Below are 27,176 nucleotides of genomic sequence, written 5' to 3'. Positions count from 1 at the left end.
CTAATGCTTGATGTACGTCCTGTAACTCCTCTGCCAGTAAACAGTAGCGAGCATTCTTGGTCGACACTCACAAAGTGGATATCGAGTTGTTGACATTATTAACGTTATATCGTTGTTTTCGACGGTGTACTTACGTCTCAGTGGTTCCCACTTGTATCTGGAAATGGAGTCTTGACAACGACATCCAAGATATAACGAAAAGGTATTGTGAATTCGCTATAAACTTGCAAAATTCGCCTGGTTTGTCTAGTCATCAATATTGAATCTCGCTCGAGTTTTGATTGGTTGAATATACTTGTCCATTCTGCAAGAGCCAATCAAATCCACTAAAAAATGGATTAGCCAATAGCGTCGATTCGTGATTCGATTCGACGGGGTCTGGAAATTCGTATCGAATCCACAATAGTTTAATTCTGTTTGCGTCGTATGTAATTACAGCATCAATACTGTATGACGTGGGGGTGGGGGATGTTGACGATCTTTGTCGTCCTGTGGTGTGTGACTTGGCGGGTGATTTGCTTCGTCGGGGGGTGACATCATCATCACCACGGCCGGGCCAAACATGAACCGCAGCAACGACAAATACGTGGGCTTGATGTGTTCCGGGCGTCGCGACAGAATCACCGACATGGACACGCAAAAGAACAGCACCTACAACCCCTCTGAAAATATATATCCCTTTTCCGAATCAACCAAAGGCAAGTTAGCATATATATATAAATATATATATATCCTCTGCATCTGGATTTCGTACGTCAAAGTGTCGAAGACATCGGGGGACGGCGACGGTTTTGTGCTGCTTGACCATCGCCCACAGCATGTCGAGGCTGCGTACGGCTGTGTACAGCATCAGCTCGTTGCGGCGCTTGGGGTCTTCGCAAAATAAACTCAACCCCGCGACAAACTACCATACATATATTTATATATATGTCCATAAATATATATATATATATGTGTCGAAACAACATGTCAATAACAACAACGTACGCCGCCCCCGAGTGCCGACAGTGCATAGTCTTCTTGGCAAATGTTGCGAGCAGCGCAAAGAAACACTTTGACCAGCGCCTAGAATATCCACAACATGTACATCCACGTATATTGTCAAGTCGGTTCGTATTATAATTGGAGTAGTCGCCATAAGAATAATCGAATAGACTTGGCAAATGGATTGAACTAGCCAATCAAAATCCATTCTAAACCCCCCGTTTACAAGATTTCTGAAATTGTTCAGCCAATCAAGACGTTTTCTAAGAAAAAAACTGTTGCACATTCAACTCACTGTACTATAGTGAATACAAGATATATCGCAAAGTAGTTCATTCAAAACGGTTTCACTTTTGAACAGTCCGAATTTGTGTGAGAAGGACAATATCCTGTCAGTCTTGGGATTCATATGACCACCAAGGCGGCGTAGTATTGTCAAATCGAAACTGGAGCCCTCACCAGAATCGAATGTACTGAGAGAATGACTAAGCCAATCAAACCACGTTCTGCTGCTGAGTTTCTGCCAATCCAAACGTTTGACCCTTCCGCATTGGGCAAAACCACACAAATACGAATAGTTGTATACTAGTAGTATAGTATTTTTTTTCTACAAGCTGAATTTGAAACAAATAGATTCGAAAGCTATTGGGCAAATTGACTCCCAAGTCCAAATGTAGGTGAAATGCACAATATGTATCGGATTTAGAAGGGTCGAACGACTACCGGACGACGAGCATGTATGTACCTGGTACGAGGACAAGAACGCGGACGACCGGAAGGTAGCAAAAGCGGTCTGGGAGAGGGTCGTGGCTGGCGTGGCCACCAATTGGCGGTGCTTGAACAGCAACAACGGTGTAAAGTGCACGGGAATGTACAAGCTAGCGGCGCGCACGACGCCGTCCGTGAGCCAGTCCTTGACAGTGTGCACTACACAAGATTCCCTATATCCATATTGTCAAGGCGATTCGAAATTGGAGTGTTTGGATGCTCAATCGAATGAGCAGAATCACCAAATCAACACACAACCAAAGATCGACCAATCAAAACCCAGAACACGAATCAAGTAGCCAATCAAATCCACTCTTCGCCCAATTCAACATCGAAGTAGTGTGTGAATGAAACTAGTGCGATTATACCATCTTTACATACAAAAGTCCGTACAAAGAATCGTTCGATAGATTTGGCAAAAAATCAGCACAAAAGTCAACCAAATTTTGGGCAAAACGACAATACCATCCATCAGCAAGTAGTATTGCTTTGGACATAGCTTAAGTATAGAAAATTGTATGAACTACTAGATGGTACCAAGCGACATCGATACATGCTGAAATTAACACAAACGACGTCTGAAGCAATACAGTTGGTACCGGTGAAAGTGGGGCTGGCAAGGTGTGAACTCGACGAGTTGATTTGTCACAGCGTCAATCTCGCCGCGGTACCGACGTCGCAGGACATAATCCGTGCCATGGTGGGTCAACTTGCCTGCGTTTAGGATAAAGTTGTAGTAGCTCTAAGTGTTCAATAGAATCAATATCAAACAGGTGCAACGCCGTCGCATCGAACACTCCAATATTACTAGTAGTCGTAGTAGTAATCATAGTAGTAATAGTAGTATACCTAACTATCCCACAAGCCAGAATCATGCTACTTTGAAGTACTTTGAAGTACTGCATGTGCGAGTGTTGTTGCCATGGACATTCATATGAATTCTAATATTGTCAATTTGATACAAATTTGGGGAGGGGGTGCAATCGAATCGCGCCAACCAAACCCATTCACAATCGATCTGATTGGTTGAATTTCATTGAGAAGGTTTTGATTGGCTAATAATGTTGAGCTCATCTGAAGTAGCCAATCACATCGATTTAATTCCAACGAGAAACCATGCGACAACACGAAATTTCACTCGAAAGCACAATAAAAATACTAGTATACCCACATTAAATGTGAATAAATGTAAAAGAAGAGAAAACGTAGCCCCATCTAGTACATATGGCCGCCCTACATGTGTGTATGTAGGGCGGCCATACAATTTACCTGCTTTAGCACGTGCAATACGTTTCAAGACTACTGCTTACCTGGGGCAGCAGGCGCGGGTTGTAGGCGGCGGCGTAGATGATGGGACCGTTGGCCAACGCAAACAGAATCTCCGTCGTGTACTTTGTCAGTACCGGATGTTTGCGGAGGAGCAAGTCGTCCAAGCCAAGCCTGGCCTGCCACGGGGCATGGCGAAGGTAAATGTCGAGCATGCGAATGAATATGTAGAGGGCGATCACAGGTCGACGGGACGGCGTGTCCAGAAACAGGCTCAGGCCGCTCACGGCGCCGGCAATGGCTTTGTGCGTGGCATCGTCGGGGGCACAGGGACCGCGCACGTAGTTTAACAGGACTTCGGTGCCGCGGAATGAACCGACGAGGGCGCCGACAAACCCACCGAAGCGGAGCGTGTCGCTCTGAGACAAGAGTCGCAGCGCGTCCGCGTACGAGTTGGTGTCATCGACGCCCCACTTGCGAGAGGCAAGTAGCACTGCCGTGAACGCCTTCGCGCCATACGCCAGGACAAATGCGCGGGCACCGGCTTTCAACGCACCCCCGAGCTCGGACAGTTCGGTGGCGTGCGACCCATCTTTTGACAACGGTCGTCGACGGATTGGTGTTGCTGCTGATGTCGATGCAAGAGGATGCGACGGCGGAGAGGGAGGTAGCGAGTGGTCGTGATACCGACCTTGTTGCATCTGAAGGTTGTGTTGCTCAAGCAGCTCCGGTGTGAGCGATTGGACGGGCACTTCACACGATGCGTCGTGGTCATCGCTGTCGATGCCAAGGCCGACATCTTCATAGTGCTGTGACTCCATGTACTCCGTGTGCTTGGTCTGGGTCTCATGAATCAAAGCTGCTTTCTGCGCATCTTCACCAAATACCGCCGAGTACACGCGTTCCATGTGATTGATATATATTGCTTCAAGGATGAAGGATCGAGTGTTGTTGCGTCAAACTCCTGATTTATGATACCTTCTTCCTTATTTCAAGCTTCAAACTGCCGGATTGGGTTTAATTTCGGATTTTCGCTCACATCAAAGAAATAATTAGGACTATGATCACAGTTTTCGACTAACGTTAGTATTAATACTGTATTGTGGTTACTGTAACGTACTACGTATTAAAAAACACACGCGTATATTGTCTAACAGTAAATTGGAGCCCTCAGAGAACCGCCTAAGCCAATCAAATCACGTCATGTCGAATTTCTGCCAATCCAAACGTTTGATTCGGCCCAGTACCTCCGTATTGGGCAAAACCACATATACACTAATCATTGTATTGTATAGTTTGTACAAGCTTAAATGAGATCAAATGACTCGCGAGTCATATCATCAAATAGCATTAGAATCCCAAATTTGGGTGAAACTACTTCGAACAGGCCATAAGGGACTGTTCCCAGTCTATATTTTTAGCAAATGAAAAAGTTGTTCCAAGTACAGTTTCCTACTTTTTTACCTCTTTTTGTTTAAGGGGCAGTTCCAAGTACAGTAGCATTTAGGTTTTTAGGGCAGTTCCAAGTAGATTGCATACAACAATTAAGTATAAAAAACATACGTATTAAAACCATTCTACAATCAAAATTTGATAATACTTGTCAGTACTATTAATAGTAATTTGTATAATAATAAGGGTGCGTCTGGTAACATTTCAAAAATAATATTCCACTTTCCGCCAAAATGGGATAAACGAAAAATGCCATTTTCGATACGGAGGTAAAAGGACCATTTTTTAATATGGCGTTTTGGACTTCCTCAAAGTGTAGATCCCACTTGAAATTCATATATTTGGGTTAAAGCTCTTCAAGCAAGACATGTTTCAAGTCTTATCAGATTTTGTGAATTCGGCCCCAAAATGTCGTTTTGGGCCAGAATATTGTACTACGTAGTAATTTTACATGTTACCAGAGGGCCCTAAAACATTGAATAACAGCAAATAAAACACGTATTAATATGAGTTGTACCTATTACTATTATTACCAGTGTCCTACTGATACTGGTAACCTATTTTAACAGTAAGCTTGTAATAAGCTTAACGTTACGCAGTTTGGCATAATTCCACTGTATCACGTAGCGTACCAAAACCTCTACCGTGTATTCCTGTAATATCTATACGTACTAGTATAACGTTACAGTTAGTGCCATCCTTAGAACAGATAAGAATTATCAGAACTTATTGATGAGAGCAGTGAATATAATTGATCATCATTCCTCTTTTCTTTCTGGGATAGATTCCTCAATATTGGTAGTATGATACTCCGTAGTACTAGTATTAATAACGTTACAGTCCTATTAATAATACCTCCGATTGGAAATGATTGATAGGTTTACCGGTTACACGTACAATTATTATTATATTATACAGGTATTATCATATTTGCTGTAGTACAGGTAATATAGATCTCCTCCACCCAAACCTCTACATATAACCAGAAAAGTCTATAACCTACTTCGAGGTATACAGTACTAAGCTTACAGTTAGATTAGGTTTACAGATATTATACGGAAGCACAGTGAAACTTGAGCATCATGCCTGATCGGTTTTGACCATAACAAGATATTCGAATTATTCTAATTAGGACTCTCGAAGGAGTAACATCGGATTTCTAGTGAAATTCTCTACATCGAAGTATAATACCCAGTATTATCAAGGCAATAACCTATTTTGACTGAGATACAAGTGGTCAAAAACCTCTTCAAGTACTTCGAGGAGTTATAGTACAAGTTACGCTGGAAACATTCGCCAGACTTTTTGTTCACTATAACTTGCACAACTATATGCATACCATGTAAATAACTTAGGCCACATGTAACACTTCCCCGTTCCTACTTGATCGTGGTGAAGACACCGGTCATTTCAATCTCGTCGTCCGAGCTGTCGCTGGTGCGTTCGCCTTCGGGCTGTTCAACGGCGCCAGCAGTCGCTGAGGTCGTCCCATCAGCATGCAGATCGTCGAAGTCATCAGACACAGCAGAGTAGCTGCGATTGCTGTCCTTGTCGTGCAAAAAGCTGTCAAACGTGGCCGGAGGGCGCACCAGTTGCTTTTGTTTCGTGATATCTTCATCAAAGTCGTCATACATATCTTCTTGCTCTTCCTGCGGGACCGAGTATCGCTGCAAGGATGAAAACTTGGACGCCGGCGCCGCCGTGAGGGTGCTCGACGGAAGCAGCGCGCCAGCGGACGCTGCATGCACGAGCGGACGATGCGCAGAAGAGGGATATGCAGCGGGACCATTCGACAATGACGTCGACGTTGTGATGCTCCCGCGCAGACTCGACATGGGCGCCGACGTTGAGCGAGGAAAGTTGCAGAAGCTTGCAGCAGTCGCGTCGCTCCGGGTCGAGCTGGGGGTGGTTATGGTATGTCGTGGCATGTCTCGGGGGATTTGATTCTCGGGCAAGATGGTGGCATGCCGCAAGAGGAAGCGCAGGACAAGGGTGATCACTTGGCCGCCGCAGGTCGGGCATTTCGGCGACGGGTTGAACACCTTGGTCACAACCATCGAGATGAAGTTGCGGAACGCTTGCATACGGTAGTTGATGACGACTTTGGATTTTGCCGAGAAGAAGTGCTTCTTGGGGAATTCAAACGCAGCGACGGCCTTGGCAATGTTCATGCACCGAGGACATGTCGGCATGGCCTCGAATAGATCCAAGAGGTTGTCGCGGAACTCGAGAAAGTCATTGTACCGACGCTTTGTCTCTTGGATCACGTTCGTGGAGCCGCGGCGAACCAAGATGCGGTAGTACGTGATGTTGTCGATCAAACTCGAGTTGAGAATCCACGTCTTGATGTTCACATCGTCGAGGTTCAAGGATGGCGACGAGGACATTCGCGGGGACGCAGTTGACATGAACGAGCTACGCGGTGTGGAACTGGTCTTCATGATGCTCTCTCTCGTGGGTGCTTCTGATGGCGGAGGAGTAACTGGTGGCCTGTGAGACGTTCCAAGTCCGTGACTTGTCTTGATGTGACTGCCTTGCAATATTTCAACGCAACAGAAGCCGCCAATTCCAGAAGGTGCGTTATTTGTCAAGTAAATCTCCTAAACAAGGCATTTGTATGCATGCCGGTTTTGGCATCTCATCTCTCCCATCATCATCTGAGATGTGTCGCCAGAATATCGGTGGTGATTCCAAAAGGCAACATTTTCTTGGAGATATTGCATAAAAGTACGTGCCTTAGGCATGGCGTTGGCTGGTCAATAGGCCAAGAGCGCATAAGTATGATTCAATGCACTGGTTTGTGGTGAATACATACTGACAAAAGGTGCGACTTTGGCTTGGTGCTACCAGTACCACCACGTGGCATTCTGTCCAAGCTGAACAAATGTACGTCAACATACATACGTACACTATCGTACATGATCGGTACATACAGTAGTAAACCCTGTCAAATGTAAGTCTATTTCGAAATACGTACGCAGATTAGTCGTACAATCAGTAGTATCGATCTATCTATTACTGTAGGACAGTACTCTGCCGCTGTCCAACGCTATGGTTGTGGACGTAGAAATCACTCTCTTTCGTGGGTGTGCGTGTATAAGCTTCACATGAAGTGGCATGCAGGTTCCCCAGCGTGCCGTGTATATGAGGTGGTGGTATCGATGGTTGATTAAGGGGGAGAGTGTTACCGGTAACGTTAGTGATATTTCACGGACGTGGCACTCACACCATGCGCAACGCGCGTGACACAGTGAATCCTCGATTTTGCACACCCTGGTATAAACGAAAAACCCATGAAAGGTAATAGAGTATTCACCTTGGAGGGAATGTTGAATGGCAGAATAGCAAAAGTTCTGTGGTTGACTGTGCTGCACTCCACCACTTGCCTTGTCAATACAGGCTAGCGATTGACAGCTGCTTGAATGGTTATAACATATCTATGAAAAAAAGATATCCTACTTGCGGGTACAAGACGTTGAGGGAGGGTAAGAACACCCTGTTGGCGTCGTGGCGCTTGAGTTTAAACGTGGGGGTGAGCAGGTCGTTGTTGGAATCCCGAACGAATTGGCTAACTTGACCACAGTGTCCACTTCCGGCACGACGATGCCCACCAGCACCGCATGCAAACTGTCGCCATAGATTGCATTGGGTACGGCTCAGTAATATTATCACTTTGAGCTAGTGTACTTGTTTCATGCAATTACTGATTCGTTTTAACATAACATATGCTGTATAATACTTTCAATATGTGATGTTTTCACAAGTATTTCCTTGAATAGTCACACTACGTAGTTCTTTCATAGAACCTCCAATATTTCATAACCTTTGTTGGCATTTATATTACACGTTCCACAGGTTTTCCCCCCTGGGTTTCAGGGTTCTTGAGGTATTGAATTATATTTCGAAGTACAGTATACGAAACCCAAGATGTCTCAGATCGACAATAATTAACAAAATACAGAAAGCTACAAAAATCAAAATCATGTTCAAATAGGATTAGGTTGCGCCACTTCTGTCGGTGGTGCTAGCAGGAATGAGGGGGATTAGACGACGGACACGCTGTTGATGTGCCCAAGTTCGCCGTCGAGGATATGTGCCAGCGTTGAAAACTCTTCGTCTTCGCACACGGAGGTTGGAGCCGTCGACGGCGAAGGTGGCTGGGGCCGAGGCACAAGGGCAGCCAGCGGTATTCGCTGAACTTGGACCACTTTAACGATGGTGCGTCCTTTGTAGCATTCAATTTTGCTCGCCGAACGACAATACTCGACGAAGAAGGCCCGTGGGGTCAAGGAGTCGGCAATCGCGGTCATGGTAAATGCGCCGTTCATGGACGTTGCGCCGTCCAAAAGGAATGCTTTCGTCAAGTCAAATGCAGCACCACCGCATAAGTTGCATTTGGGCGTGGACGTGAACGTATGTGACATCACGTTGGCCATGAAGCGCGAGAGCTGGAGATTCCGTTGCACGATTACACCGTTCAAGAGATGGAATAGCTTCTTTGGAGGAAATGGGAATCGATCCAACATGCGCGAGTAGCTCACGCAGCCTGGACATCGATGTCTGGCAAATTTGATGCACATGTTCAGCTTGTTTCGAAGGCTGAGAAACTCAGAGTAGCTGTGCTCGACAGCCCACTTCGCCCGAGTACCTGAGTGCAGAGCGTTCATGACGTACATGGTCTTGCCTTGTCGGTTGCACTGATCGACGATGTACAGCTGGATTGAGGACACATCTGAAGGGCGCAGGACGTCTGACGTTATCTGCATGTTGTTGCCAAGCACCGAAGACGCACGAGTGAGTGCCACAGCGCTACAAGTGGCTGGCCTCAGAAGATGGAGGTCGGTCTACCACTACAGTGGGTGGTGGGGTATATTTTTGACCCCATCGGTTCGAACGATTTGATTGGTGGCATATTTTTACATATCCATGCTGATTGGTTCAATTCCTAGAACGAGAAATGGCGAGCCGTTGAAAAGATCGTTTGGCTGTTAACCTTGACAGGGCATATATACGTACTACATGCATGAAAGCGGTGGCGAGATGGGGATGGGACGGACGTACAGTAAGCTTATTGGATCACATGAGTGAGACAAAGTATTGCTCAGTGCATAGGAATGGACGGGTCCGACTTCGTGAGGTACCGTCATGACGCACTGCGACCTATACGTATGTAATAGTGTAAACTATAGCTCAACACTATAAAAAGTACACGGTTTTGGTATCTTGGTGTTTGTATTGGTCATCGCTGATTGGCGGATCTAAATCTTCGACGGGAACATCAAGTGTTCGATATTTTGGTTTGTTTACAAACCTCAGGTGCACGCAATCCATACCTTTGAAACCTTGGCTCACAGTCCAACACGAAGATTGATGGACCGAAGGCTCGTGTTCGCACCAGCGGGATGCGACGATAGCATGTATCTTGACGCAGATTGCTTGCTATCGCCGCCACAATCACCGCCACCATCGATTTTGCATGAGTTTGCTTTCCAGGACAAGCTAGACACTTCCTTGCAGTGGCATACCTTGGACGATTTCAAGCTTAATGTGATCGTCAACGTGAACTTGGACTCGATTCACCTCGTTCTGTCCCATCCAGTTTCGCTGACGTCATCAGAAGAATCGTCCTGGACTACTATCCAACATGCCCTTCCGTCAACACCACCTCCCACCGATGCTACCTTGGTCCAAAATCCCCAGCAAAATTGTCAGTTTGCGAGGTGCCAGCACCCCGCCAAAGTCGTACATGGGTATGGCTTCTATTGCAACCGCCATGTCGTGAGCATTCCTTGTGGGTTTCCACGGTGCCGTGACAAGGCTAACATCGCATCCAACATGTGTCTCAAGCATGCCGACAAGTTGGACGCTGCCGAGCTCTCGCCGCGGTCTCAATCCACGCGCACGTGCCGCACGGATGGGTGCTTCAAGGTGCGGCAAGGCCGCAGACACTGCACGGCTCACGAGAAGCTGTTGATTGCGATGGGGAAACTGCAGTGCAAGCAGCGCGACAACATGACCATTGCGTTCACCATGTGCTGCTTTCCCGAATGCACCAAGCACGCCCAGCGCAACCGGTTTTGCTGCAAACACGGCAAAGAACTGCACGTGCAGGCCCAAGCGATGGTTGACCGGGGCACATCGACTCACTCGTTTGATGAAATCCTCACCGCCATCCATAAAACCCTGCGGCGGTGTCAGTATGACAGATGCGAGAAAAACGCCCGGTACAACCAACTGTGCACGACACACTACCACCTAAAGCATGGCCGCCCGTCACGATCACCGCACATCGTCGCTGTAGATACATAGTAACATGCCACGTGCCGCTCAAGGCGCCGAACATTTATGTCCCGTAGCCTGTAGTCTACATAACCAGGTCTAATATATCATATAATAGTTGTAGCTCCATCAAGAATGAACGGTATCTACTACCGGTAGCCAAGTGATGCTGAAGTATTGCAGAAGTGATACATGCATGAAATACCAGTATTCCCACGTTCGCCATATACAAAAGTTTGCATACGTGGATGATGTATACCGCTATACTAAATAAGTACTGTCAAATGAAGTCCTTCTAGGTCGAGTGACGGATTGAAGGCTGCTACACGGGGGGTTTCACTGGCGTCGACAATGTCGCAGCGGCTTTTGCGTGTCGTTTGGCGGCGCCGAGTTTGCCCCAAACCCCCAATTGGTCAATTTGATCAATCCGCCGGCGTTCCAGCGCCTCGACGTACTAATGGGAGGTCAACTTACGTATCGTGAATGAGTAGTGGATCCAATATGCACATGGATACAATGAGATTGGTGCAACTTGCACACCTGCGGAAACGTCAACGTCATGACAAACTCGTCGTCCCGCAGGCGCTTGCCAAATAATGCTTCCATTTCCGCTTCCATGTGGTTACCATACTTCAAAAACAACATATGCATGGCATCGTCCATCGAGACCTATTCTCGTATTGCATCTACTGCGTGATGCTGTATCATGACCATGTATATATATATATATATATATATATATATATATACCTTGCCGCTGCAGTCGCGGTCGTACATGACAAAGCACGTGATGTGGAAGAGCAACGTCGGCTCGAGATACGTCTTGTCGTGTTTGCACCGCAGGAACGACCGCTTGTACTCGTCCCACGACACGGCGCCGTCCAGCCCGTCGTTCACTTCCCACACCATATCCTCCACTTCCGCCGCCGACACGGGCATGCCCAACCTCTCGAGCACTTCGGCCAGCACGTCCTTGGAGATGCGGTGCGTGGCGAGCCGGTCGTCCTGTCCGCCGGCTACATCCGTCTCGTCATCCACGCACTATACTTGGAGGGACGCACCGTGCAATTTGTGTCGTTCAGCCAAGTACGCCGCTTTGCACTCTTCCAAGCGTTTGCCTTCGCGGTGGTGTCGGTCGCGGGTCTTGGCGTCCACAACGCTGTCACTCAATGACGCGTGATACAGCTCGGCTAGCTTGGCCTCGACCACCTACACCTTGAGCTCGTAAAGCGGCCAAAGACAACGTGTCTGTTGGGTAGTGATTGCTATGAGTTGGACGGACCTGCAGTTTGCGTGCCAACCGCTTGTCGGGAACGTCAATCGTCAGAATACGAAAGACTCTCTGCAATTGCATGTGCTCCTCCAAACTCTCGTGGTCTTCAGCTGCCATGATCTCCTCCGACATAAGAAGTGGAAACACTGAAACCCGAACGAAACTGTAACTGGAAATATTGTAACTGATAGGTAACTGCTACCTGTCCATCTGTAGTACAGTAGTACAGTACTACGCAACTATTTCAAAGCGTGTTGGCGTCAAACGCGACGTTGGTCACATTCGAGGCGTGGAAGTTAGACTTGGATTTCTACTTCGTTTTCCAGGTCGCCCTCGTCCCAGTATGGCGCTGCGTGACCAAATCCCCGTCGTCGTCATCATCTCTAGTTCCATCTTCCTCCGACGATGCATCGTTCGCTGAAGGCTCCTGGTTGGCTTTGGAACAGCTTGTCGGCCCTGATCTCAACGCCTGGAGCATGCGGTTGACGGTTTTCTTTTTGCGGGTCTTCGCCTCGTCTTTGAGGAACAGTGTGTATGCGGGGGGGGGGTAGTTCGTACGCGAACGCTGCCAGCTGCTCCGTGTCGAGCGGTCGCGTCGAACATGCCGTTGCAGGTAGACTCCACCAAATGCCCATTCACTAACTACCCTTCCAAACTAATACATGTCATGACTTCCACTCAGCCAATGTTGAAGGTGCACTTGCTACGCATTATTCTACCTCTGCACTTGCACTTGGGGTTCGTTGGTCTTAGTTGTTGAATTCCACTTCGACTTTTGCGATGCGCTTTTCCAACATCGAGGCTAAGTCCGGCGCATCGTTTAGGCAAAAAAACTCCGCGCGGTTGTCTGGCGTGGATAAATTCAGCAAAATTACTTGCGCAATGTTAGGATAGGCGTCACTTGGGGCCACCATCGCCTTTCGATTGCCGAACTCGTCCGAGAAGCCCTTGTCGTACTTGGTTGCACATACCACCAGCACATTTAAGCGCTTCGGCTCGGCTGCACACCCCTCGAACATGCGATTGAACTTGTCGCATTCACTCGCAAGGGTACCTTGAGAGACCTTGGCGGTTGAGTAGTTTTTCACGGCAAGACCCAGTGTCAAGAGCACGTCATCCACCTCGACCACAGTTCCTTGCCACGCAATACAGCAGTTGCTGGCAATTTGGTCCAACGAGATCAGTTTTCCGCCGGGATCTTTGACTTGAGCTGTGAGGTTCGTCGATTCTCCACACTTGATCACCGTCAGCATCTCCGTCACGACCTTCTTGTATTTTCTCAATTCGCTAACAAACAACGCTTGGTTTTCAATCTCGACTGGTGCATGCATGGTACGCCATGAGTTCCGCATAAGATTGACACGTTGTGAACGCCATCAGGAGGGACCGCGGGTGACCACACGTTTGCTGAAAGAGGTGCTGGGCCACCGCCTCCACTTGATCGTCCTCCAGTCCATAGGCACCTTTGATCGTGGCGGTCCCGTCAAGGTCGACAAATGTCTTGGCCATGATGGTCTTGATCGGACCTTGCCGAAGGAGGCGAAGCCTTAGCCGACAGAAGATTGTGAACGGGCTGGCCTGAATCTTCACTTGGGTCGGTATTTTCCCAACAAGGCCAAGGAACGGGCCTCGGCCAAGCAGCACCAACAACATGTTTGGAATCAACAGCCAGTTTCCAACAATGGCGCGGCAGAACGCCATGAGACGATCTCGACTCTTCAAATCGGTCCACGAGTCGCATGTAAACGCAGCGCCAATCTCATCGAGCGCAATGAACAGCGGACCCACTTCGTCAGTCAACAGTTCGAGGAAATCAACGACAGACGGCGGTGGAGTCGACAGAATCGCCGGCGGCACCTCAAACATGTCCCGGAGCTGTCTGACAAGCAAATGAATCAGTACAGCGTCGAACGATGACTCGACCAACGCTCCACTCTTGAACACGAGACGCACGGTGTGGCATCGCATCAGAGTTTTATGGAAGTCGGTGGGCTTGTCGAGATCCTTCCATGCGTCGCGGCACCGTTGGACGTATTGATCTCCAAGCGATGACTTGCCCAACCCACGACGTTATCGGCAAGTGGAATAACCCAATCAAGGCCACGACCACACACGGCGCGGATGTATGTGTGTCGATGGATCTCTTGAAGTTGCTTCACGGCATCGTCTCGATCGACGAAAAACATATCGTCGTTCAACAGGCAAAAGGCAGGTGGAACGTCAGGCTTCCACGTCGCTTGTGGTGGTTGGGCGTGGTTGGTTCCCACAATCGAGCCGCCAAGTCCAACGCCACTTGAGTCCACCTTGGCCTTCTTCGACGGTGGTTCGGACGGAAGGGCCACCAGCACATGAATCACGTTGACTGCGGGCTCGAAGTTCGACCCAAACAACTCGGGCATCGTGAGCTTCCAAAGGGGTAGCATCTTCGGATACTCGGAGCTGACCCCAGATTGCAAGAACGCTTCCAAGTCGTAGCCGCCACGTAGCCACTCGCCTTGCTTCCGCGCCAAGTACAGTTTCACCTTAGCTGGGAGAACGTCCACGTCTTTCATCTCAGTTATGATAGCCTTCTGAAGATCGCTCACATACGCATCTTCGAGTAAGATCGTCACGGGAAACATAGTTTTTTCGCCATATACTGCGCACCATAGCATCGTCATCGCCGCCATGTATGTGATCAAATAGAATCAAAAACGTTATCACAGGTAACGTTATGGAGCATTTATCCGGATGACAACATTTCAAGCTGTGGACCACAACGACCGACCTGTCCACGGCGGTTCAAGATCGCCTTGAAGATCCACCAAGAGGTTCCTCTTCATATCAGCAACACCGCATGGGAGTTCATTCGGCAACAAAAAGGTACTGGTATAAACGGTAAAGTACAATGTGGTTGTATGGTTTATAGTTCCTTCCTACGTGGCAAACTCTGGTGCCAGTCCGCGTTTGAGCGCTTCAAACATTTCGGTGCCGACTCCGGCCTTGATAAACGGGGCGAGCCCAAGCTTAAAGTTGCGTGCGACCTCGTCGGACGCATAACTGACGTTGTCGATCCCGGCCGACAGCGCCGCGACTTGAATCTTGCATGCGGACACGGTGTAGTACATGAAGAAGAACGCTTCCGCGATGGTCCGGCCGCCGGTCAAGAGGCCGTGGTTGCGTAGGATGTACACCTTGTTGTCGGGACCCAGGTCCGCCTTCAACCGAGGCTTTTCATCCACAGACACAGCCAGGCCTTCGTAGTCGTGGTAGCTCACGCCGCCGCTCAACGCAACGTGGCTCAATTGCGAGATGGGCAGCAGCCCACACTTCATGGACGACACTGCCGAGCCCTCGATTGTGTGGCAGTGCATGACACATCGCATGTCGTGTCGCGCTTCGTGGATGGACGAGTGCACAACGTACCCCGCTTGGTTGATGTCCAAACCTGTGGAGCCTCGGTTGATGTAGTTGCCTTTGATGTCGATGGTCACGAGCTTGCTGGCCGTCATCTCGTCGTAGCGGATGCCAAGGGGGTTGATAAGAAAGTGCGCGCTCTGGACGTCGTCGTCCGCGGCGTCGTTGGGCACACGGCACGTCAAGTGGCCGTAGATGACTTCGTCCCAGCCAAACTGGTGAAAGAGCCGGTACGCGGCCGCCAAATCCACGCGGAGGGCCCACTCGGCGTCCGAGACTGGAGCAGGGAGATCGTTGCGGCCCATGCTATAGCTAGTGTAAAGTAAGGTGCACGAATTGGAAAATGAGGATGGCCTCGTCGATCCAAGATGGCGGCAGAGATAAGGGGCAAGCTAGGGCGTCAACGTGGCTATGTCCACCCGTGACGTGGCGCCATGAAAGTACGACTTGGCGTGTCCAGCACAAAAACACGTGCGCGGGTTGCCACCATGGGGTGACGGGGACATTTGATTGGTTGGTGACATTACTCGGCAAAGTCGTACGAAACGATGAAAGATGCAAAACAGTCATCACATCAAAAAACCATAACCATCCGAGTCCCTATCGACAGAATTATACTGCGACGATGGCGTTGTATGCTCCTTGCTACCCATACCAACCAGAGCTATCAGTCCGTACCCCTGCGAAGTGCCGCGAGCCTGATTTGTACTACCTTTGTACTCAGTGGCCTGAGTCAGCTGAGACCGCACCTGCACGGTACAGAAGTACTTCGTAGACGGAGCATGATGTATTCGCGCCAGATTGCATCATCTACCAAGGCTACACTTATGCATGCATTGTCGTCGTGAGTTACTACTTAGGTGGCATAGTCCAGAGGAAGGCCGCGCTTCAACGCGTCGAACATTTCAGTCCCGACCCCGGCTTTGACGAAAGGCGCCATGCCGATTTTGAAGTTGCGCGCCACTTCGTCCGACGCGTAGCTGACATTCTCGATGCCGGCAGAAAGCGCCGCGACTTGGATCTTGCATGCATGGACCGTATAGTACATGAAGAAGAACGCTTCCGCGATGGTGCGGCCGCCTGTGAGGAGGCCGTGGTTGCGGAGGATGAACACCTTGTTCTCTGGACCCAAGTCGGCCTTCAGCCGGGGCTTTTCGGCGTCCGAGACGGCAAGACCTTCGTAGTCATGGTAGCTCACGCCGCCGCTCATGGCCACGTGACTCAATTGCGAAATGGGCAGCAACCCGAACTTCATGGACGACACCGCAGACCCTTCGATCGTGTGACAATGCATGACGCAGTGCATGTCGTGGCGGGCTTCGTGGACGCACGAGTGAATGACATATCCGGCTTGGTTGATGTCCCATCCAGTGGAGCCGCGGTTGATATAGTTGCCTTTGATGTCAATTGTCACGAGCTTGCTCGCTGTCATCTCGTCGTAGCGGATGCCTAGGGGGTTGATGAGAAAGTGGGCATTCTCGACGTCCCGGTCGTCGGCTTCACTGGGGACACGGCAGGTCAAGTGGCCGTAAATGACTTCGTCCCATCCAAACTTGTGGAAGAGGCGGTAGGCCGCCGCCAGTTCCACGCGGATGGCCCATTCGGCATCGCTTACAGGTGCAGGAAGGTCGTTGCGTCCCATATTCGTTTGGAGAGTAGGCCGACGTGACGTCAGTGGTGGGTGAGAACTTATTTCAGGGAATTCCAAGTGGACAAACCTTCAACAGTCCATACAAAAGGCCGATCGTGATGCTGACACCATGTTATGCATCGATTCGATTCGACATAATCGAACTATTTAAGGGAATTTAGTGAAGAATTTATGAACCAAGATATATGTATGCGTACAATTAATACTACTCCGGAGTATATTTATCAGATGACTATCCGGATAAAAAGATCGCATCTCATGTCGAAAGGTCACCAACAGGCACAAGTCATCTCTTCGTGCGACCGACTTGGATGCAAGTACTTTAGCGTCTAACCAAGCCTTCACCATACAACGTTTACACCGAGATATCATTCGATTCTCGAATCCATTCGCTTTTACTACACAAACTCTGCTGGAAATACACTTGTAGCTGGAGTACGAGGTGGCAAACCCAACTCTTGTGTACATATGATGGCGTCGTCGTTGTTGTCGACTCAACGATACGTATAGAGCGGGATGGCGTACGGTGAGTCCCAGTTGCGATCGAAAATCTTCTGGAGCGAATCTATGACCTCGGTGTTGTCCGTGTTGAAACTCGTGCCGGCCGTGTTGTAAAAGTACCCCCATTCCATGTTGCTCGTACCGACGTTGGCGCGGCCGTCCGTGACGATGTACTTGGCGTGGTTGACCCGAGAAAACGCGGGCCACTTGCGGTGGTCGCCAGTGTCGTCCCACCCCGGGACTTCAAACAACCGGACCGTGATGTTGCCGAGGCAGACGCCGCCGGCGCACGGACACGTCCTGGACTGGGTCTGTAGGATCTTGAGGTGTTTGATCATCACGGCGCTCGTGTGTGCCCATCGACTGACGAGGATGCGGATAGCCACGGGTCGTGCGTACACTACCTGCAGCATCGTGTCCACCAACGCCGGCCAGTAGATCGACCCTTCGTTGTGCGAGTCCAGTTTGTAGGTTGAATACGGAACAAAGTCCATGACGCTCAGACACACGGTCTTTTTGGCCTGTTGAATCGTGTAAATGAGGCCATCTTCGTCGAATGTACGAGTGGATGACGTGGCAGCCTCTGGGGCCGCGGACACAAACACCTGCGAGCGCTCGCCGTTCCAAACCGCGGTGATCTGGTTGTCCTTGTTGAATTGCGACGACACAAACGTGGCGTTGAACGGGTTTGGCTGGCTCCATCCTGATTGCACGAGAGACGATGTCCATGGCGGGAGGCGCACCACCGCCTGGAACTTCTCCACAAACGTGTCTACGGGCTGCCAGATGGCCAAGACCCCCGTGGGGTCCAACGGGTTGATAAGCACCGGATCCGACCAGAGCCACCATAGGTTGAAGAGACGCTGCATGTCGAGCACGATGGCGCGGGACCGTTCGACGACAACGCCGACCTCCATCACCTGCGCCATGGACTTCCAATCCATGTTGGCGCTGCCGAGGTACGCGTGTTGCTGATCGACTAGCACTAGCTTCTGGTGCATGATGCCACCGCCATACCAGTACGAGGCGTCCCATAGGCGGAGCTCCACGTCGAGTCCGTCGAGTTCTGGAAATGGCGCGAACGTTGTTGACCCGACAATGCGAACCTACGGCCGCGATAAGAACGGAAGAGGACGAACATTTGACGTACCACGACGCCACGCTTGATAGCTCTACGCAACGCAGCGAGGACGGCCACGCCGCGATCGGCGCCGAATTGCTTCATCTGGTCCGGGGAGAACGCAGTGTGATCCGCCCATCCAAGAAGGTTCCAGTACATCGCGCATATGTCCAACTGACGAATGGCGCTGTCGAAGAGAAGTGCCAAAGCTTCTGCGGTGCCAATAGTGTTGGGAAGCGGGGCCAAGTCGAAATCGCCCAGGGGAAGGCTCTCGACGATGCGCACGCGGCTCGTCCTGCCAAATGTCGGGTCGAAGTATGTAAACACACCCTGTGCAGGGAGTTGATTCGTAGGTACATATCCAATTGTTGCATTTGTTGCATTTGTTGCGTTTGGGATAGAGGTCGTCGCGTTCGCAACGTCAGTCGTGGTAGGGGGAACGGACGTCGGGGTGGTTGAGGAGGCCGCGATGGCGGGGGTGGGTGTCGGCGGAATGGTTGATGTACTTGGAGGAACTACAGAGGGAGGGACGACGGTAAGTGTACCTTGCTTCCATACTGTTGGTTTCGTAGGTCCATCAGCAAGTGTGAGTGTTGCCGCAAGAAGTAGGAGTAGTGCCGCCGATGTGGCGATCTTTGGTGCCATCATGGACAGAACCAACAATAGTAGTACTAGTAGTAAGTAGTAGTATCCTCTCGGTTGGCCATTTCTCTTTCTTATTGGTGGAAATAGTATAGACAGCTCAATCTCCTCGTTGATTGGCTGTAAGACGATTTTCAATAGCGTTATTGCAAAAATAATTGTATCGTCAAGCCTCTAGCTCGACGACACTGCGAAGTCTGGAGTTTCCAGCTTGAGGGGTCCCACTGAGCTTTGCTCGTCCACTTACAGGACCTGGAGGTCCGTTCGTATGCGGTGCAATCTTGGACACTCGCTGGGATGGCGACTTCTTGGCAGTCTTTTGCACCAGGACAAACTCTTTGACAATGTCCGACGCCGACGGGTACCATGTGACGGCGATAGCTCGCACGACGAAGCTGTAGCCGGTCACCACGACGATCACGAACGGCACTGTGATCCACACCACCGGCTGGGCGAGTGTAAACGCCACCATGTTGTACCAATTGATCCCCGCGAGCAACGGAAAGTGCGACGCGGTGACGGCAGTCGCAACCCACATGGCCACGGACCCGACGAGCAGCACCGGGTTCAACCCATTGAACCGATGGTGCACAAACACAAGCTTAGTATTTGCCGCCACGACGATCAGGGTCATGACGATGTTCCCAAGAAACCACAAGCCGGGGCTCTCACCACCCACGCCGGAGCTATTTTCGAGCGCCGCGACCGACACCAAGACAATCGTGACAGCTTCAACGACGGCCGAAAGCACCCAGAGCCCAAACATGCGATGGTTGATGTGCACATTAAGCGGGCCACTTCGATACAACGCCGGCAGTCGCAGCACAATCTCGTCGCGGACGTCGTGGTCCATCACGGCGAGCGCGACAATCGGCGCCGCCGTTAACAACACGTTGTACACTTGCACGCCCCACTCCAAGTACATTTTCTGGCCCGACAGCCCCGTCTGCATGGAAAATGCAAACTGCGCCACCAGCAACAGGACGTTCTTGTACACAATGTATAGCACCAACTTAGCTAGACGTTCGTAGTTGGCACGGCCGTGGACCAAGAGCAACCGGCGCAGAAATTTGAACTGCGCCAACGCGTAGTCACTGGCGTTGACTGCTTGGAGGCCCTCTTGGCCTGAGATGCCGACCCCAATGTGGGCCTCCTGGATCATCGGCACGTCGTTGGCACCGTCGCCAATGGACAACGTCCGACTGGACGGCACGTTTTCCTTGACGAGGGCTACCAGGGCCGCCTTCTGAGCCGGGGACACGCGACACGCCAACACGACTTTACACTTTTGAGCGAGGTTGAGGAACGTTGTGGGGCAATGTCGCATCACGTGGTAGACGCAGTCGCCGTCCACGACGAGCGCCGTCGGGTCGGCCGACGTGTTGCGCAGCGAAATGCGCGACTGGGACAGCGTCAAATGCGACTTTGTGCGCGATCGACTTCGAAGGCTTGGCGCGCGACTGCTGCGGAGAAGCGACGGCGCCCGCGACATCTTTGGAGCACTTATGGGCGCGCTTCCGGATATGCTGATTTGATACAGCTGGTCGGTGATTTCCTTGGACGTGGCAGCGGCAGTGGGAAACTTCTTGGCCGTGAGCGTGATGAGTCGCATGGATTGCTGGAGCAAGTTGCACGCGTATCCAATGTTGATGGCGGTCTCGTCCTTGTCCCCCGTGAGCATCCACAGCTTCATTCCGGCGTCAATCAACGTGCCCACGGCCTCAGGGACGCCGTCCTGTAGCTTGTCTTCGATGGCGGTGGCGCCAAGCAGGTGCAACTCCACCTCCAACTCGTCCATACACTCGTCGATGGCATTCGGCAGCTGCCCGCTCTTGAACCGTTCCATGTCGTCCAGCGACGCCACCGCCGCGTCGTACGTGACGCTCCACTTGGAAAACGCCGACGCTGACAGCTCCTTGTACGCGACCGCCAGCGTTCGCAGCCCTTCCTTCGCGTACGCTGAAATATGTCCGTTCGTAAGGTCCACAAGTGTCCGGTCGGCAGTCCCTCGGGGAGGCGCCAGTCGCGGCATCACAACTCCATCGGCCCCCTTCGTAAACAAGTAGATGGTCCGACTCGGCGAATTTGAACGCACCACGACCGACATGCGCTTCCGCGTCGAATTGAATTCCAAGATGGCCAGCGTGTCAAATGTCACGAGGGAGTCGTGGATGCGTACTGACGTCGTTTTTTGCGTGCGACTGACGAACGCGTACTTGAAGAACGCTGCAGCACACACTAGTGCCTGCTCGTCGGGGCTGGCGGCCGAGTAGGTTACGGCGGTCAGCGCTGGGTCAGAACAATCGGCCTTACTGACCTGGTCAGAGTCTACGTCACTTGGACGGATCGAAGTCATCAACGAGGGCGTCTCGGGCAGGACAGTGTGACACACAGCCAGAACGGTCAGAAACAGGTCAATTCTCTTTGCTTGATCGGCGCCCACGGCGCCATCCATGTGAGCATACAGCTCAGGGCCATGGAAGTTGACGTGGGGGGTCGTGGTCGTAGGTAGGGGCTTGGGGAGGGGGCTTGGGGGTGGCCACGACAAGTAGCGGGCTGGGGGACTCCCTCGCCCGTACGAGACACCACCGATAGAGCACTTGCGGAACTCCATTGTGTTGCATGTGAGGGTGCCCGTTTTGTCAGAGAAGACGTGGGTGACTTGACCAAGTTCTTCGTTTAAAGCCATACATCGCACCAACGCCGGTGTGTTGGACGCTGCGTGATACATGTCGACGTCCCACATCATAAAGCATGCTTGAATGTACTTGACCGACGCAATGGACACATATAGCGATATGGGGATGAACTGGTACATGAGCAGGAAGTAATAGAAAAACGTCGTGCCGTAGGTAGTGAGGGCAGAGGTTGTGGCCGACGACGATGGAGCTGTCGTGTTGGACGACGAAGGTGGCTCCAACAACGCTAAGTATGGCGTACGCGATTCGTGAAAGTAAAGCCAGAGCAAGTTTCCCGTCGCGGCCATCAAGCAGCAGGCGATGAGCATGAGGATCAACACACCAATGTACTGGTTCACACATGAATCCAGTCGAGACACTTTCGAAGCCGTGGGTTTGTTGCTTCGCATGATCTTGGTGTCCCCGCCAGTGCTCACCACGACGCCGTAGACGAACTCGGTGTTGCGCAATGTACACCCCCGCAGCAGCATGTTGGTTAGGGTGATGGGGGTCGATACTGTCCCCTCCTTTGATGTCGTTGCCGTCGTCGGCGACCTTGTGTCCAATGTCAGCACGCCGCTAAAACTGTGTGTGTGGTTGTTGGGAGGCTCGGCTAGCACATGCCCCCGGAGTTTTAGAAGGTCTGCTGGCCCCCGACACCTGGTTGCGGTCACGTCGAGTGCTTCTCGGACTTTCATATTGCTTTCTCCATCGAGCGACTTGGTTTCGACGTAGCACAATGTCTCGATGGCCCCACGAACATCGGCATTGAAAGGGCGGTGACCACCGTCGTCGTTGTGACTGCTGCTGCATTGTGGCCGCTGGTCACGACTATGCACAGCCAGGATTAGAATATCGGCAGGAATCACTTCCCGGTTGAACAACTGGACGTAGTCGCCGACGCGGAGGTCGGCCCATGGCCGCGCCGTGAAGACTACGTCGCTAGTGGCGCGACTATGGTCCGTTCCGGTAGATGATTGACATATCGAAGAAGAAGATGACGGGTGCCTCAGAAGATGAACCATGCGGTGGTTGGCGACGTGATCAGCCACATGCCGCTTCTTGTCTTCCTGGATGGCAAACGCAGCGTCGACAAGCAAAATGAACACAAGGGTTGGCAGCGTCGTGGGCAAGCCGTTCGTGTTGGAGATGCTCTTGACACACTGTAAAACGCACACCGCGAGGAAATACATGTTGGCGGCTTTGCGAAACGATTCGAGGAGGAATTTTGGCACAAACGTCGCGGTCGTGTACTTGTGCGTGCGGACGTGGTTGCTCTCAAAGCCAGCGTTCATCGACGGGTCGTGGAGGGAAATATGTCGTCGTAGCTGTTGGGTTTGCTGTGGGTGCTGGATTGACGAACAATGAGCTTTCGTCATGATGCTGGGTTGAGCACACGGTGGTGGCGGTCAACGTCGAAGTACCAAACGGATGGAAATAGACGCGTAACGATAGAGCACGGTAACGGTAGTATAATTGCGTCCGATAAATACGAGGCAGTACTGTATGCAAACGACGCAATACTGCAGTAGTAGTAACTTAGTTATGCTTTTATGTGTGCCAACCTAGTTGTCAATACTAGTATAGTCGGATAGTCCGCCTACATGGATGGGTTATCCCCCAGTATCTGATACCTTTCCCTGGCAACTCGCCTCATGTTATTGCCAATCATACGCGAAAATATCATGACATAACATGATTCGCATTCATCAAATGCTTCGCCTGGCATTGAGGCTGGAGGTGACCGCCGCCGAACATACTGCGCTATCACTCGCGACGTTTCACAAGAGCCATCATTGGTTGGCTAATTGATATCCATTTGATTTGCTGTTAAATACCAATCAAGTATGGCGTGAGCACTCTTTTCTACGAATCATACTTCGGAGTACTATTTCCGGATAATATTTCGGAAGGGGTAGGGTACGCAGTGAATGGCATGCGTTTGTCATATTATACGCACCCGCGCGACGTTGACGATGTTCCGTGCCGCTTCCTCCTCGGCCATGCGCCACCTGCACACTAAGCGGCTGACACCTGCTGCCGGCGCTGCCTTGAGCATCCCTGGCACCACCATGAAATCATCTATCTCTGGTTTCCGTGGTGTTGCGACGTCGTCGGCTTCGTGTCCTCGTGCCTTTGTCGAACCTGCTCATGTTCGAGGCGACGTGACGGTGGTTGCGATTGCAGTTGCCGCGGTGTTGGGTGCTGCTGGCGTGGGCAAGATCTGGTGGGACGCTTCGTCTTCGCAGACTGGTGTGACCAAGGACAACTTGGCGAGTTACTTCAACGAACTGGCCGACATCGTGGACGAGTTGGTGGTTAGTGTAGCGTTGTTGCACATTTTTCGAGCATTCACCGATACTGCGTAGAGCCAAATGCCACAAGTGACACAAGCCGTCATGGAGCAAGCACGCTCCACGGGACAACAGATCACGGAAGACCAAGTGAAGGCCATGCTCGTCGAACGATTGGGCCAAGCCGTGCAAATGGCCGATCAAGATGTACGTATGACGTGGCATGACCACAACTTACTTCCACACCTGACGCTCTTGGCATGTGTTGTAGTTGGCCCGAAAGTATCACTTTGACCAAGAATCGATTGAGAAGGCCATGGTCGAGCTCCAGCACGAACCCAAAGTGCAAGCGGCCATTCAGCGATTGCAATCCGTGATTGAAAACAGGTACAACACATACACACAAACGTGCCGATCCGTTGATCGAATCAACGATCGAACACCCATTGACGAACGAACGAACGACCACCTCAACTTGCGATAGCCCGTTGGGCGAAACGGTCGAAGTGCCCGAAGATTTGACGGCGGACCGGACGTTGGAAATCATGACGTTGGTCCTGGATGGCGTGAGCCGCGCCATGGAGGAAGCGTTGGCGGAAGCCAAGCAGGCCGGCATGAAGAACGTCAACTTGGAAGGGCATTTGTGGCAGGAAAAGTAAGTGAACAACATCGCCGTTTGAGTGATTACGTATGACGATAGATACATGGAAAAGACGTATGCGTACACCGCCAAGATTCACGAACAGTATTTCGTTACGGAGCCCATCTTGAATGCCGCCGTGGCCAAGTACAGCCAGGAAAACCCAGCCTTCCAAGCCCAGTTGCAAGAGCTCTTGGAGAAGCATCAAGTCAAGTACGTACAAGTTCCATCATGCATGTATATAGTAGATAGCTACGGCGGGCGTTCATATGTATCGTCGTAGCTTCCAGCGCATGGGATTGCAAGTCGAATAAAACCCCCGTCGGTCGCAAGGATAGACGGTTGCGATGACAGGGTTGGAGGGAGATCTAACGATAGACATTAAGCACGACCACAGCTCACTCTCATAGTAATAATACCTGGGGGTGCTGTTGCATTTTGATTTGCAAGACGTTCAAGTGTCGATGCTCCTACTTCTTGTCAGTTCGCCACGTTTTCTAATGCCGACATTGCATGTAATAGTATTATTAATAATAAGTTACTGGTGTACATATTTCAAAACTAACGTTACCTCAACGTTAAGACTTGGAACTGTTTTGTAACAAAAGTGCAACAACGAAACTTGTATCATTTAATAGCGTATACGTTTCTAGAGGGTTTTCCGATTGGCGCGGACGACCTGTTTAGCATCATTTCAACACGAAAACAACATGGTGCGACCGTCGGGACTTGTGCTTGCGCTCGGCGCGGTGGCCGTGACTATTGTGGCGCTCAGCATCTCCAAGCTGTTCAGCAAGGATGATGGGTCTTCTTTTGAAGAAGATGACGAATCGGCTGAGGAGTCCAACACGTCTGGCTCGCCCGTGACCAAGAAGCAATTGGTGCGATACTTGAACGAAGTGGCCGAGACCATCGAAGGCATTGTGGTATGAAGTTCCTTGTCACTCGAAGAGATCATTCGCTCACATGTGTTGTCTGATCATCCAGGCCCAACTGCCCGACTTGGCGAAAATGGTCATGGAAGAGGCAAATGCCCTCGGCCAGTACGTACCCGAGGACCAAGTACAAACGATCCTGGCCCAGCGATTGAGCGAAGCCGTTCGCATGGCGGAAGCTTCCGTACGTGTCTCCTTGTACCCTATTCAAAATGCACAATGCATACACACACGTCCACGATGTAAACGCCATCATTTTGGCATTCGTGTAGCTCGCAGACAAGTATTCTCTCGCCGAACTCGACATCAAGCACGCTGTGCACGACATGCACACCGACCCCGACGTGCGTCGCGCCATTGAAAACTTTCAGCGCGTGATTGAAAACAGGTACAAAGTGCAAACCAACTCGATTCATATCGTCGTCATTGTTTGGTGAATGGGTCGTCTGTAGCCCCCTCGGACAAGCGCCGCCGGTGGAAGCGGCGGTGGACGTCCCATCGCACGTCACGGCCGAGTACACACTGACGGCCATGTCTGCCGTGCTGGACGGCGTCGGTCGTGCCATGGAAGAGGCGCTGGCTGAAGCCAAGGCGGCTGGCCTGCGTGACGTCACAGCTGACGCTCACATGTGGCAAGACGCGTAAGCATCCTCCATGAATATTGTCACTTTTTCGATCCAAACACTACGCCGTTATGACTACAACGGCCCGCGTAGGTATGTGGAAAAGTCGACGGCGTACACGGCCGAGTTGCATGCACTGTATCGCGTGTCCGAGCCCATTTTGAATGCCGCAGTGGCCAAATACAAGGACAACACGTCGTTCCAAGCTAAGTTGCAAACGCTCTTGGGAAAACACCAGGAAAAGTACGTGCTATATACATATATATATAATTGGGGTTGTATTTGACGCGAATGGTAATGTTGTACGTGTATAGCTTTCAACGCATGGGGCTTTAACCAATCTCGTCAAGGCCACCACCACCCTCGTACGTAGTAGTAGTACACACTAGAAAGAGTACCCGTAGCATAGTTAAGCCATAGAAACGTCTTCAAAAGGCAGCAGTTGTCATCATCATCAATCATGTGGTGAGCGTGGATGGCCTATGAATTAAATACGTTAGTGTTATATCTCTCGAGGTCGTCGTCCAATATCTCGCCAAGAATCGCCAAACGAATACTGTAGCTGGCCCTCGTGGTTTCGAGTTTTGGCCTCGAATATCCCGATCCAGATCGAAATAACGTGTAACGTTGCGAAAGGGGTGGTTGGATCACGACCGGCTGCTGGTGCTTGGCCG

The 27,176-nt window shown here is 50.9% G+C and overlaps 14 protein-coding genes across 17 annotated transcripts; 2 read left to right on the top strand and 12 right to left on the bottom strand.

Moving 5' to 3' along the window:
- Window positions 1-381: 381 nt before the first annotated feature.
- Window positions 382-3,980, bottom strand: H257_11467 (hypothetical protein). The gene is made up of 6 exons (XM_009838410.1): window positions 3,063-3,980; window positions 2,352-2,494; window positions 1,730-1,925; window positions 988-1,065; window positions 755-904; window positions 382-651 (listed from the first exon to the last, which is right to left on the bottom strand). The coding sequence occupies exons 1-6, from the start codon at window positions 3,924-3,926 to the stop codon at window positions 433-435; spliced, it is 1,650 nt and encodes a 549-aa protein (XP_009836712.1). The 5' UTR covers window positions 3,927-3,980; the 3' UTR covers window positions 382-432.
- Window positions 3,981-5,507: 1,527 nt separating this feature from the next.
- H257_11466 (hypothetical protein) lies at window positions 5,508-6,998 on the bottom strand. Its single transcript, XM_009838409.1, has one exon. The coding sequence runs from the start codon at window positions 6,909-6,911 to the stop codon at window positions 5,850-5,852; it is 1,062 nt and encodes a 353-aa protein (XP_009836711.1). The 5' UTR covers window positions 6,912-6,998; the 3' UTR covers window positions 5,508-5,849.
- Window positions 6,999-8,438: 1,440 nt separating this feature from the next.
- H257_11465 (hypothetical protein) lies at window positions 8,439-9,313 on the bottom strand. Its single transcript, XM_009838408.1, has one exon. The coding sequence runs from the start codon at window positions 9,234-9,236 to the stop codon at window positions 8,514-8,516; it is 723 nt and encodes a 240-aa protein (XP_009836710.1). The 5' UTR covers window positions 9,237-9,313; the 3' UTR covers window positions 8,439-8,513.
- Window positions 9,314-9,781: 468 nt separating this feature from the next.
- On the bottom strand, window positions 9,782-10,878 carry H257_11464 (hypothetical protein). The gene has a single exon (XM_009838407.1). It carries the CDS (start codon window positions 10,645-10,647, stop codon window positions 10,126-10,128), a length of 522 nt encoding a protein of 173 aa, XP_009836709.1. The 5' UTR covers window positions 10,648-10,878; the 3' UTR covers window positions 9,782-10,125.
- Window positions 10,879-10,951: 73 nt separating this feature from the next.
- H257_11463 (hypothetical protein) lies at window positions 10,952-12,167 on the bottom strand. Of its 3 annotated transcripts, none has more exons than XM_009838404.1 (5): window positions 12,032-12,167; window positions 11,811-11,958; window positions 11,500-11,765; window positions 11,290-11,418; window positions 10,952-11,218 (listed from the first exon to the last, which is right to left on the bottom strand). In XM_009838404.1, exons 1-5 carry the CDS (start codon window positions 12,152-12,154, stop codon window positions 11,204-11,206), a joined length of 681 nt encoding a protein of 226 aa, XP_009836706.1. In that variant the 5' UTR covers window positions 12,155-12,167; the 3' UTR covers window positions 10,952-11,203. The 3 variants fall into 3 exon arrangements, with proteins under 3 accessions (XP_009836706.1, XP_009836708.1, XP_009836707.1); XM_009838406.1 differs by having other exon boundaries at window positions 10,952-11,203; XM_009838405.1 differs by lacking the exon at window positions 11,290-11,418 and having other exon boundaries at window positions 10,952-11,203.
- A 165-nt stretch (window positions 12,168-12,332) lies between these two features.
- Window positions 12,333-12,625, bottom strand: H257_11462 (hypothetical protein; the record flags this gene model as incomplete). The annotated part of the gene is made up of 2 exons (XM_009838403.1): window positions 12,333-12,527; window positions 12,581-12,625. 2 exons carry the CDS (start codon window positions 12,623-12,625, stop codon window positions 12,333-12,335), a joined length of 240 nt encoding a protein of 79 aa, XP_009836705.1.
- Window positions 12,626-12,771: 146 nt separating this feature from the next.
- On the bottom strand, window positions 12,772-13,275 carry H257_11461 (hypothetical protein; the record flags this gene model as incomplete). The annotated part of the gene is made up of 1 exon (XM_009838402.1): window positions 12,772-13,275. One exon carries the CDS (start codon window positions 13,273-13,275, stop codon window positions 12,772-12,774), a length of 504 nt encoding a protein of 167 aa, XP_009836704.1.
- A 55-nt stretch (window positions 13,276-13,330) lies between these two features.
- H257_11460 (hypothetical protein) lies at window positions 13,331-14,691 on the bottom strand (the record flags this gene model as incomplete). Its single annotated transcript, XM_009838401.1, has 2 exons — window positions 13,331-14,074; window positions 14,137-14,691. The coding sequence occupies 2 exons, from the start codon at window positions 14,689-14,691 to the stop codon at window positions 13,331-13,333; spliced, it is 1,299 nt and encodes a 432-aa protein (XP_009836703.1).
- A 194-nt stretch (window positions 14,692-14,885) lies between these two features.
- Window positions 14,886-15,806, bottom strand: H257_11459 (hypothetical protein). The gene has a single exon (XM_009838400.1). It carries the CDS (start codon window positions 15,721-15,723, stop codon window positions 14,938-14,940), a length of 786 nt encoding a protein of 261 aa, XP_009836702.1. The 5' UTR covers window positions 15,724-15,806; the 3' UTR covers window positions 14,886-14,937.
- A 380-nt stretch (window positions 15,807-16,186) lies between these two features.
- Window positions 16,187-17,067, bottom strand: H257_11458 (hypothetical protein). Its single transcript, XM_009838399.1, has one exon. The coding sequence runs from the start codon at window positions 17,058-17,060 to the stop codon at window positions 16,275-16,277; it is 786 nt and encodes a 261-aa protein (XP_009836701.1). The 5' UTR covers window positions 17,061-17,067; the 3' UTR covers window positions 16,187-16,274.
- Window positions 17,068-17,351: 284 nt separating this feature from the next.
- H257_11457 (hypothetical protein) lies at window positions 17,352-19,369 on the bottom strand. The gene is made up of 2 exons (XM_009838398.1): window positions 18,721-19,369; window positions 17,352-18,676 (listed from the first exon to the last, which is right to left on the bottom strand). Exons 1-2 carry the CDS (start codon window positions 19,336-19,338, stop codon window positions 17,564-17,566), a joined length of 1,731 nt encoding a protein of 576 aa, XP_009836700.1. The 5' UTR covers window positions 19,339-19,369; the 3' UTR covers window positions 17,352-17,563.
- Window positions 19,370-19,382: 13 nt separating this feature from the next.
- H257_11456 (hypothetical protein) lies at window positions 19,383-23,431 on the bottom strand. The gene has a single exon (XM_009838397.1). The coding sequence runs from the start codon at window positions 23,387-23,389 to the stop codon at window positions 19,499-19,501; it is 3,891 nt and encodes a 1,296-aa protein (XP_009836699.1). The 5' UTR covers window positions 23,390-23,431; the 3' UTR covers window positions 19,383-19,498.
- A 534-nt stretch (window positions 23,432-23,965) lies between these two features.
- On the top strand, window positions 23,966-25,394 carry H257_11455 (hypothetical protein). The gene is made up of 6 exons (XM_009838396.1): window positions 23,966-24,328; window positions 24,380-24,511; window positions 24,576-24,691; window positions 24,789-24,959; window positions 25,005-25,157; window positions 25,228-25,394. The coding sequence occupies exons 1-6, from the start codon at window positions 23,987-23,989 to the stop codon at window positions 25,256-25,258; spliced, it is 945 nt and encodes a 314-aa protein (XP_009836698.1). The 5' UTR covers window positions 23,966-23,986; the 3' UTR covers window positions 25,259-25,394.
- A 241-nt stretch (window positions 25,395-25,635) lies between these two features.
- On the top strand, window positions 25,636-27,017 carry H257_11454. 2 transcript variants are annotated; one of them, XM_009838395.1, is made up of 6 exons: window positions 25,636-25,870; window positions 25,932-26,063; window positions 26,152-26,267; window positions 26,332-26,520; window positions 26,596-26,745; window positions 26,817-27,017. In XM_009838395.1, the coding sequence occupies exons 1-6, from the start codon at window positions 25,655-25,657 to the stop codon at window positions 26,836-26,838; spliced, it is 825 nt and encodes a 274-aa protein (XP_009836697.1). In that variant the 5' UTR covers window positions 25,636-25,654; the 3' UTR covers window positions 26,839-27,017. The 2 variants fall into 2 exon arrangements, with proteins under 2 accessions (XP_009836697.1, XP_009836696.1); XM_009838394.1 differs by lacking the exons at window positions 26,596-26,745; window positions 26,817-27,017 and having other exon boundaries at window positions 26,332-26,571.
- The last annotated feature ends 159 nt before the right edge of the window (window positions 27,018-27,176 follow it).

This window comes from Aphanomyces astaci (assembly GCF_000520075.1).
Source record: "Aphanomyces astaci strain APO3 unplaced genomic scaffold supercont1.34, whole genome shotgun sequence".
Lineage (NCBI taxonomy): Eukaryota > Oomycota > Saprolegniomycetes > Saprolegniales > Verrucalvaceae > Aphanomyces > Aphanomyces astaci.
This window is presented reverse-complemented; position numbering and strand designations above follow the sequence as displayed.

Excerpts from the sequence above, each read along its gene's own strand:
- H257_11454 (XM_009838395.1), top strand. The coding sequence starts at position 25,655 with ATGGTGCGACCGTCGGGACTTGTGCTTGCGCTCGGCGCGGTGGCCGTG. Across the intron at positions 25,871-25,931 it reads AGACCATCGAAGGCATTGTG|GCCCAACTGCCCGACTTGGC; the intron begins GTATGAAGTTCC and ends CTGATCATCCAG. Across the intron at positions 26,521-26,595 it reads GCTCACATGTGGCAAGACGC|GTATGTGGAAAAGTCGACGG; the intron begins GTAAGCATCCTC and ends CGGCCCGCGTAG.
- H257_11464 (XM_009838407.1), bottom strand. The coding sequence starts at position 10,647 with ATGGATGGCGGTGAGGATTTCATCAAACGAGTGAGTCGATGTGCCCCG.
- H257_11458 (XM_009838399.1), bottom strand. The coding sequence starts at position 17,060 with ATGGGACGCAACGACCTTCCTGCACCTGTAAGCGATGCCGAATGGGCC.
- H257_11456 (XM_009838397.1), bottom strand. The coding sequence starts at position 23,389 with ATGACGAAAGCTCATTGTTCGTCAATCCAGCACCCACAGCAAACCCAA.
- H257_11465 (XM_009838408.1), bottom strand. The coding sequence starts at position 9,236 with ATGCAGATAACGTCAGACGTCCTGCGCCCTTCAGATGTGTCCTCAATC.
- H257_11463 (XM_009838406.1), bottom strand. The coding sequence starts at position 12,154 with ATGTCGGAGGAGATCATGGCAGCTGAAGACCACGAGAGTTTGGAGGAG. Across the intron at positions 11,766-11,810 it reads TGAACGACACAAATTGCACG|CCGGCGGACAGGACGACCGG; the intron begins GTGCGTCCCTCC and ends AGACGGATGTAG. Across the intron at positions 11,204-11,289 it reads TGACGTTGACGTTTCCGCAG|TACGTCGAGGCGCTGGAACG; the intron begins GTGTGCAAGTTG and ends ACCTCCCATTAG.
- H257_11457 (XM_009838398.1), bottom strand. The coding sequence starts at position 19,338 with ATGATGGCACCAAAGATCGCCACATCGGCGGCACTACTCCTACTTCTT. Across the intron at positions 18,677-18,720 it reads CTATCAAGCGTGGCGTCGTG|GTTCGCATTGTCGGGTCAAC; the intron begins GTACGTCAAATG and ends TCGCGGCCGTAG.
- H257_11467 (XM_009838410.1), bottom strand. The coding sequence starts at position 3,926 with ATGGAACGCGTGTACTCGGCGGTATTTGGTGAAGATGCGCAGAAAGCA. Across the intron at positions 2,495-3,062 it reads ACCCGCGCCTGCTGCCCCAG|AGCTACTACAACTTTATCCT; the intron begins GTAAGCAGTAGT and ends TTGAACACTTAG. Across the intron at positions 1,926-2,351 it reads TGCCAGCCCCACTTTCACCG|GGAATCTTGTGTAGTGCACA; the intron begins GTACCAACTGTA and ends ATATGGATATAG.
- H257_11466 (XM_009838409.1), bottom strand. The coding sequence starts at position 6,911 with ATGAAGACCAGTTCCACACCGCGTAGCTCGTTCATGTCAACTGCGTCC.
- H257_11455 (XM_009838396.1), top strand. The coding sequence starts at position 23,987 with ATGTTCCGTGCCGCTTCCTCCTCGGCCATGCGCCACCTGCACACTAAG. Across the intron at positions 24,512-24,575 it reads TGCAAATGGCCGATCAAGAT|TTGGCCCGAAAGTATCACTT; the intron begins GTACGTATGACG and ends CATGTGTTGTAG. Across the intron at positions 25,158-25,227 it reads TTGGAGAAGCATCAAGTCAA|CTTCCAGCGCATGGGATTGC; the intron begins GTACGTACAAGT and ends GTATCGTCGTAG.
- H257_11459 (XM_009838400.1), bottom strand. The coding sequence starts at position 15,723 with ATGGGCCGCAACGATCTCCCTGCTCCAGTCTCGGACGCCGAGTGGGCC.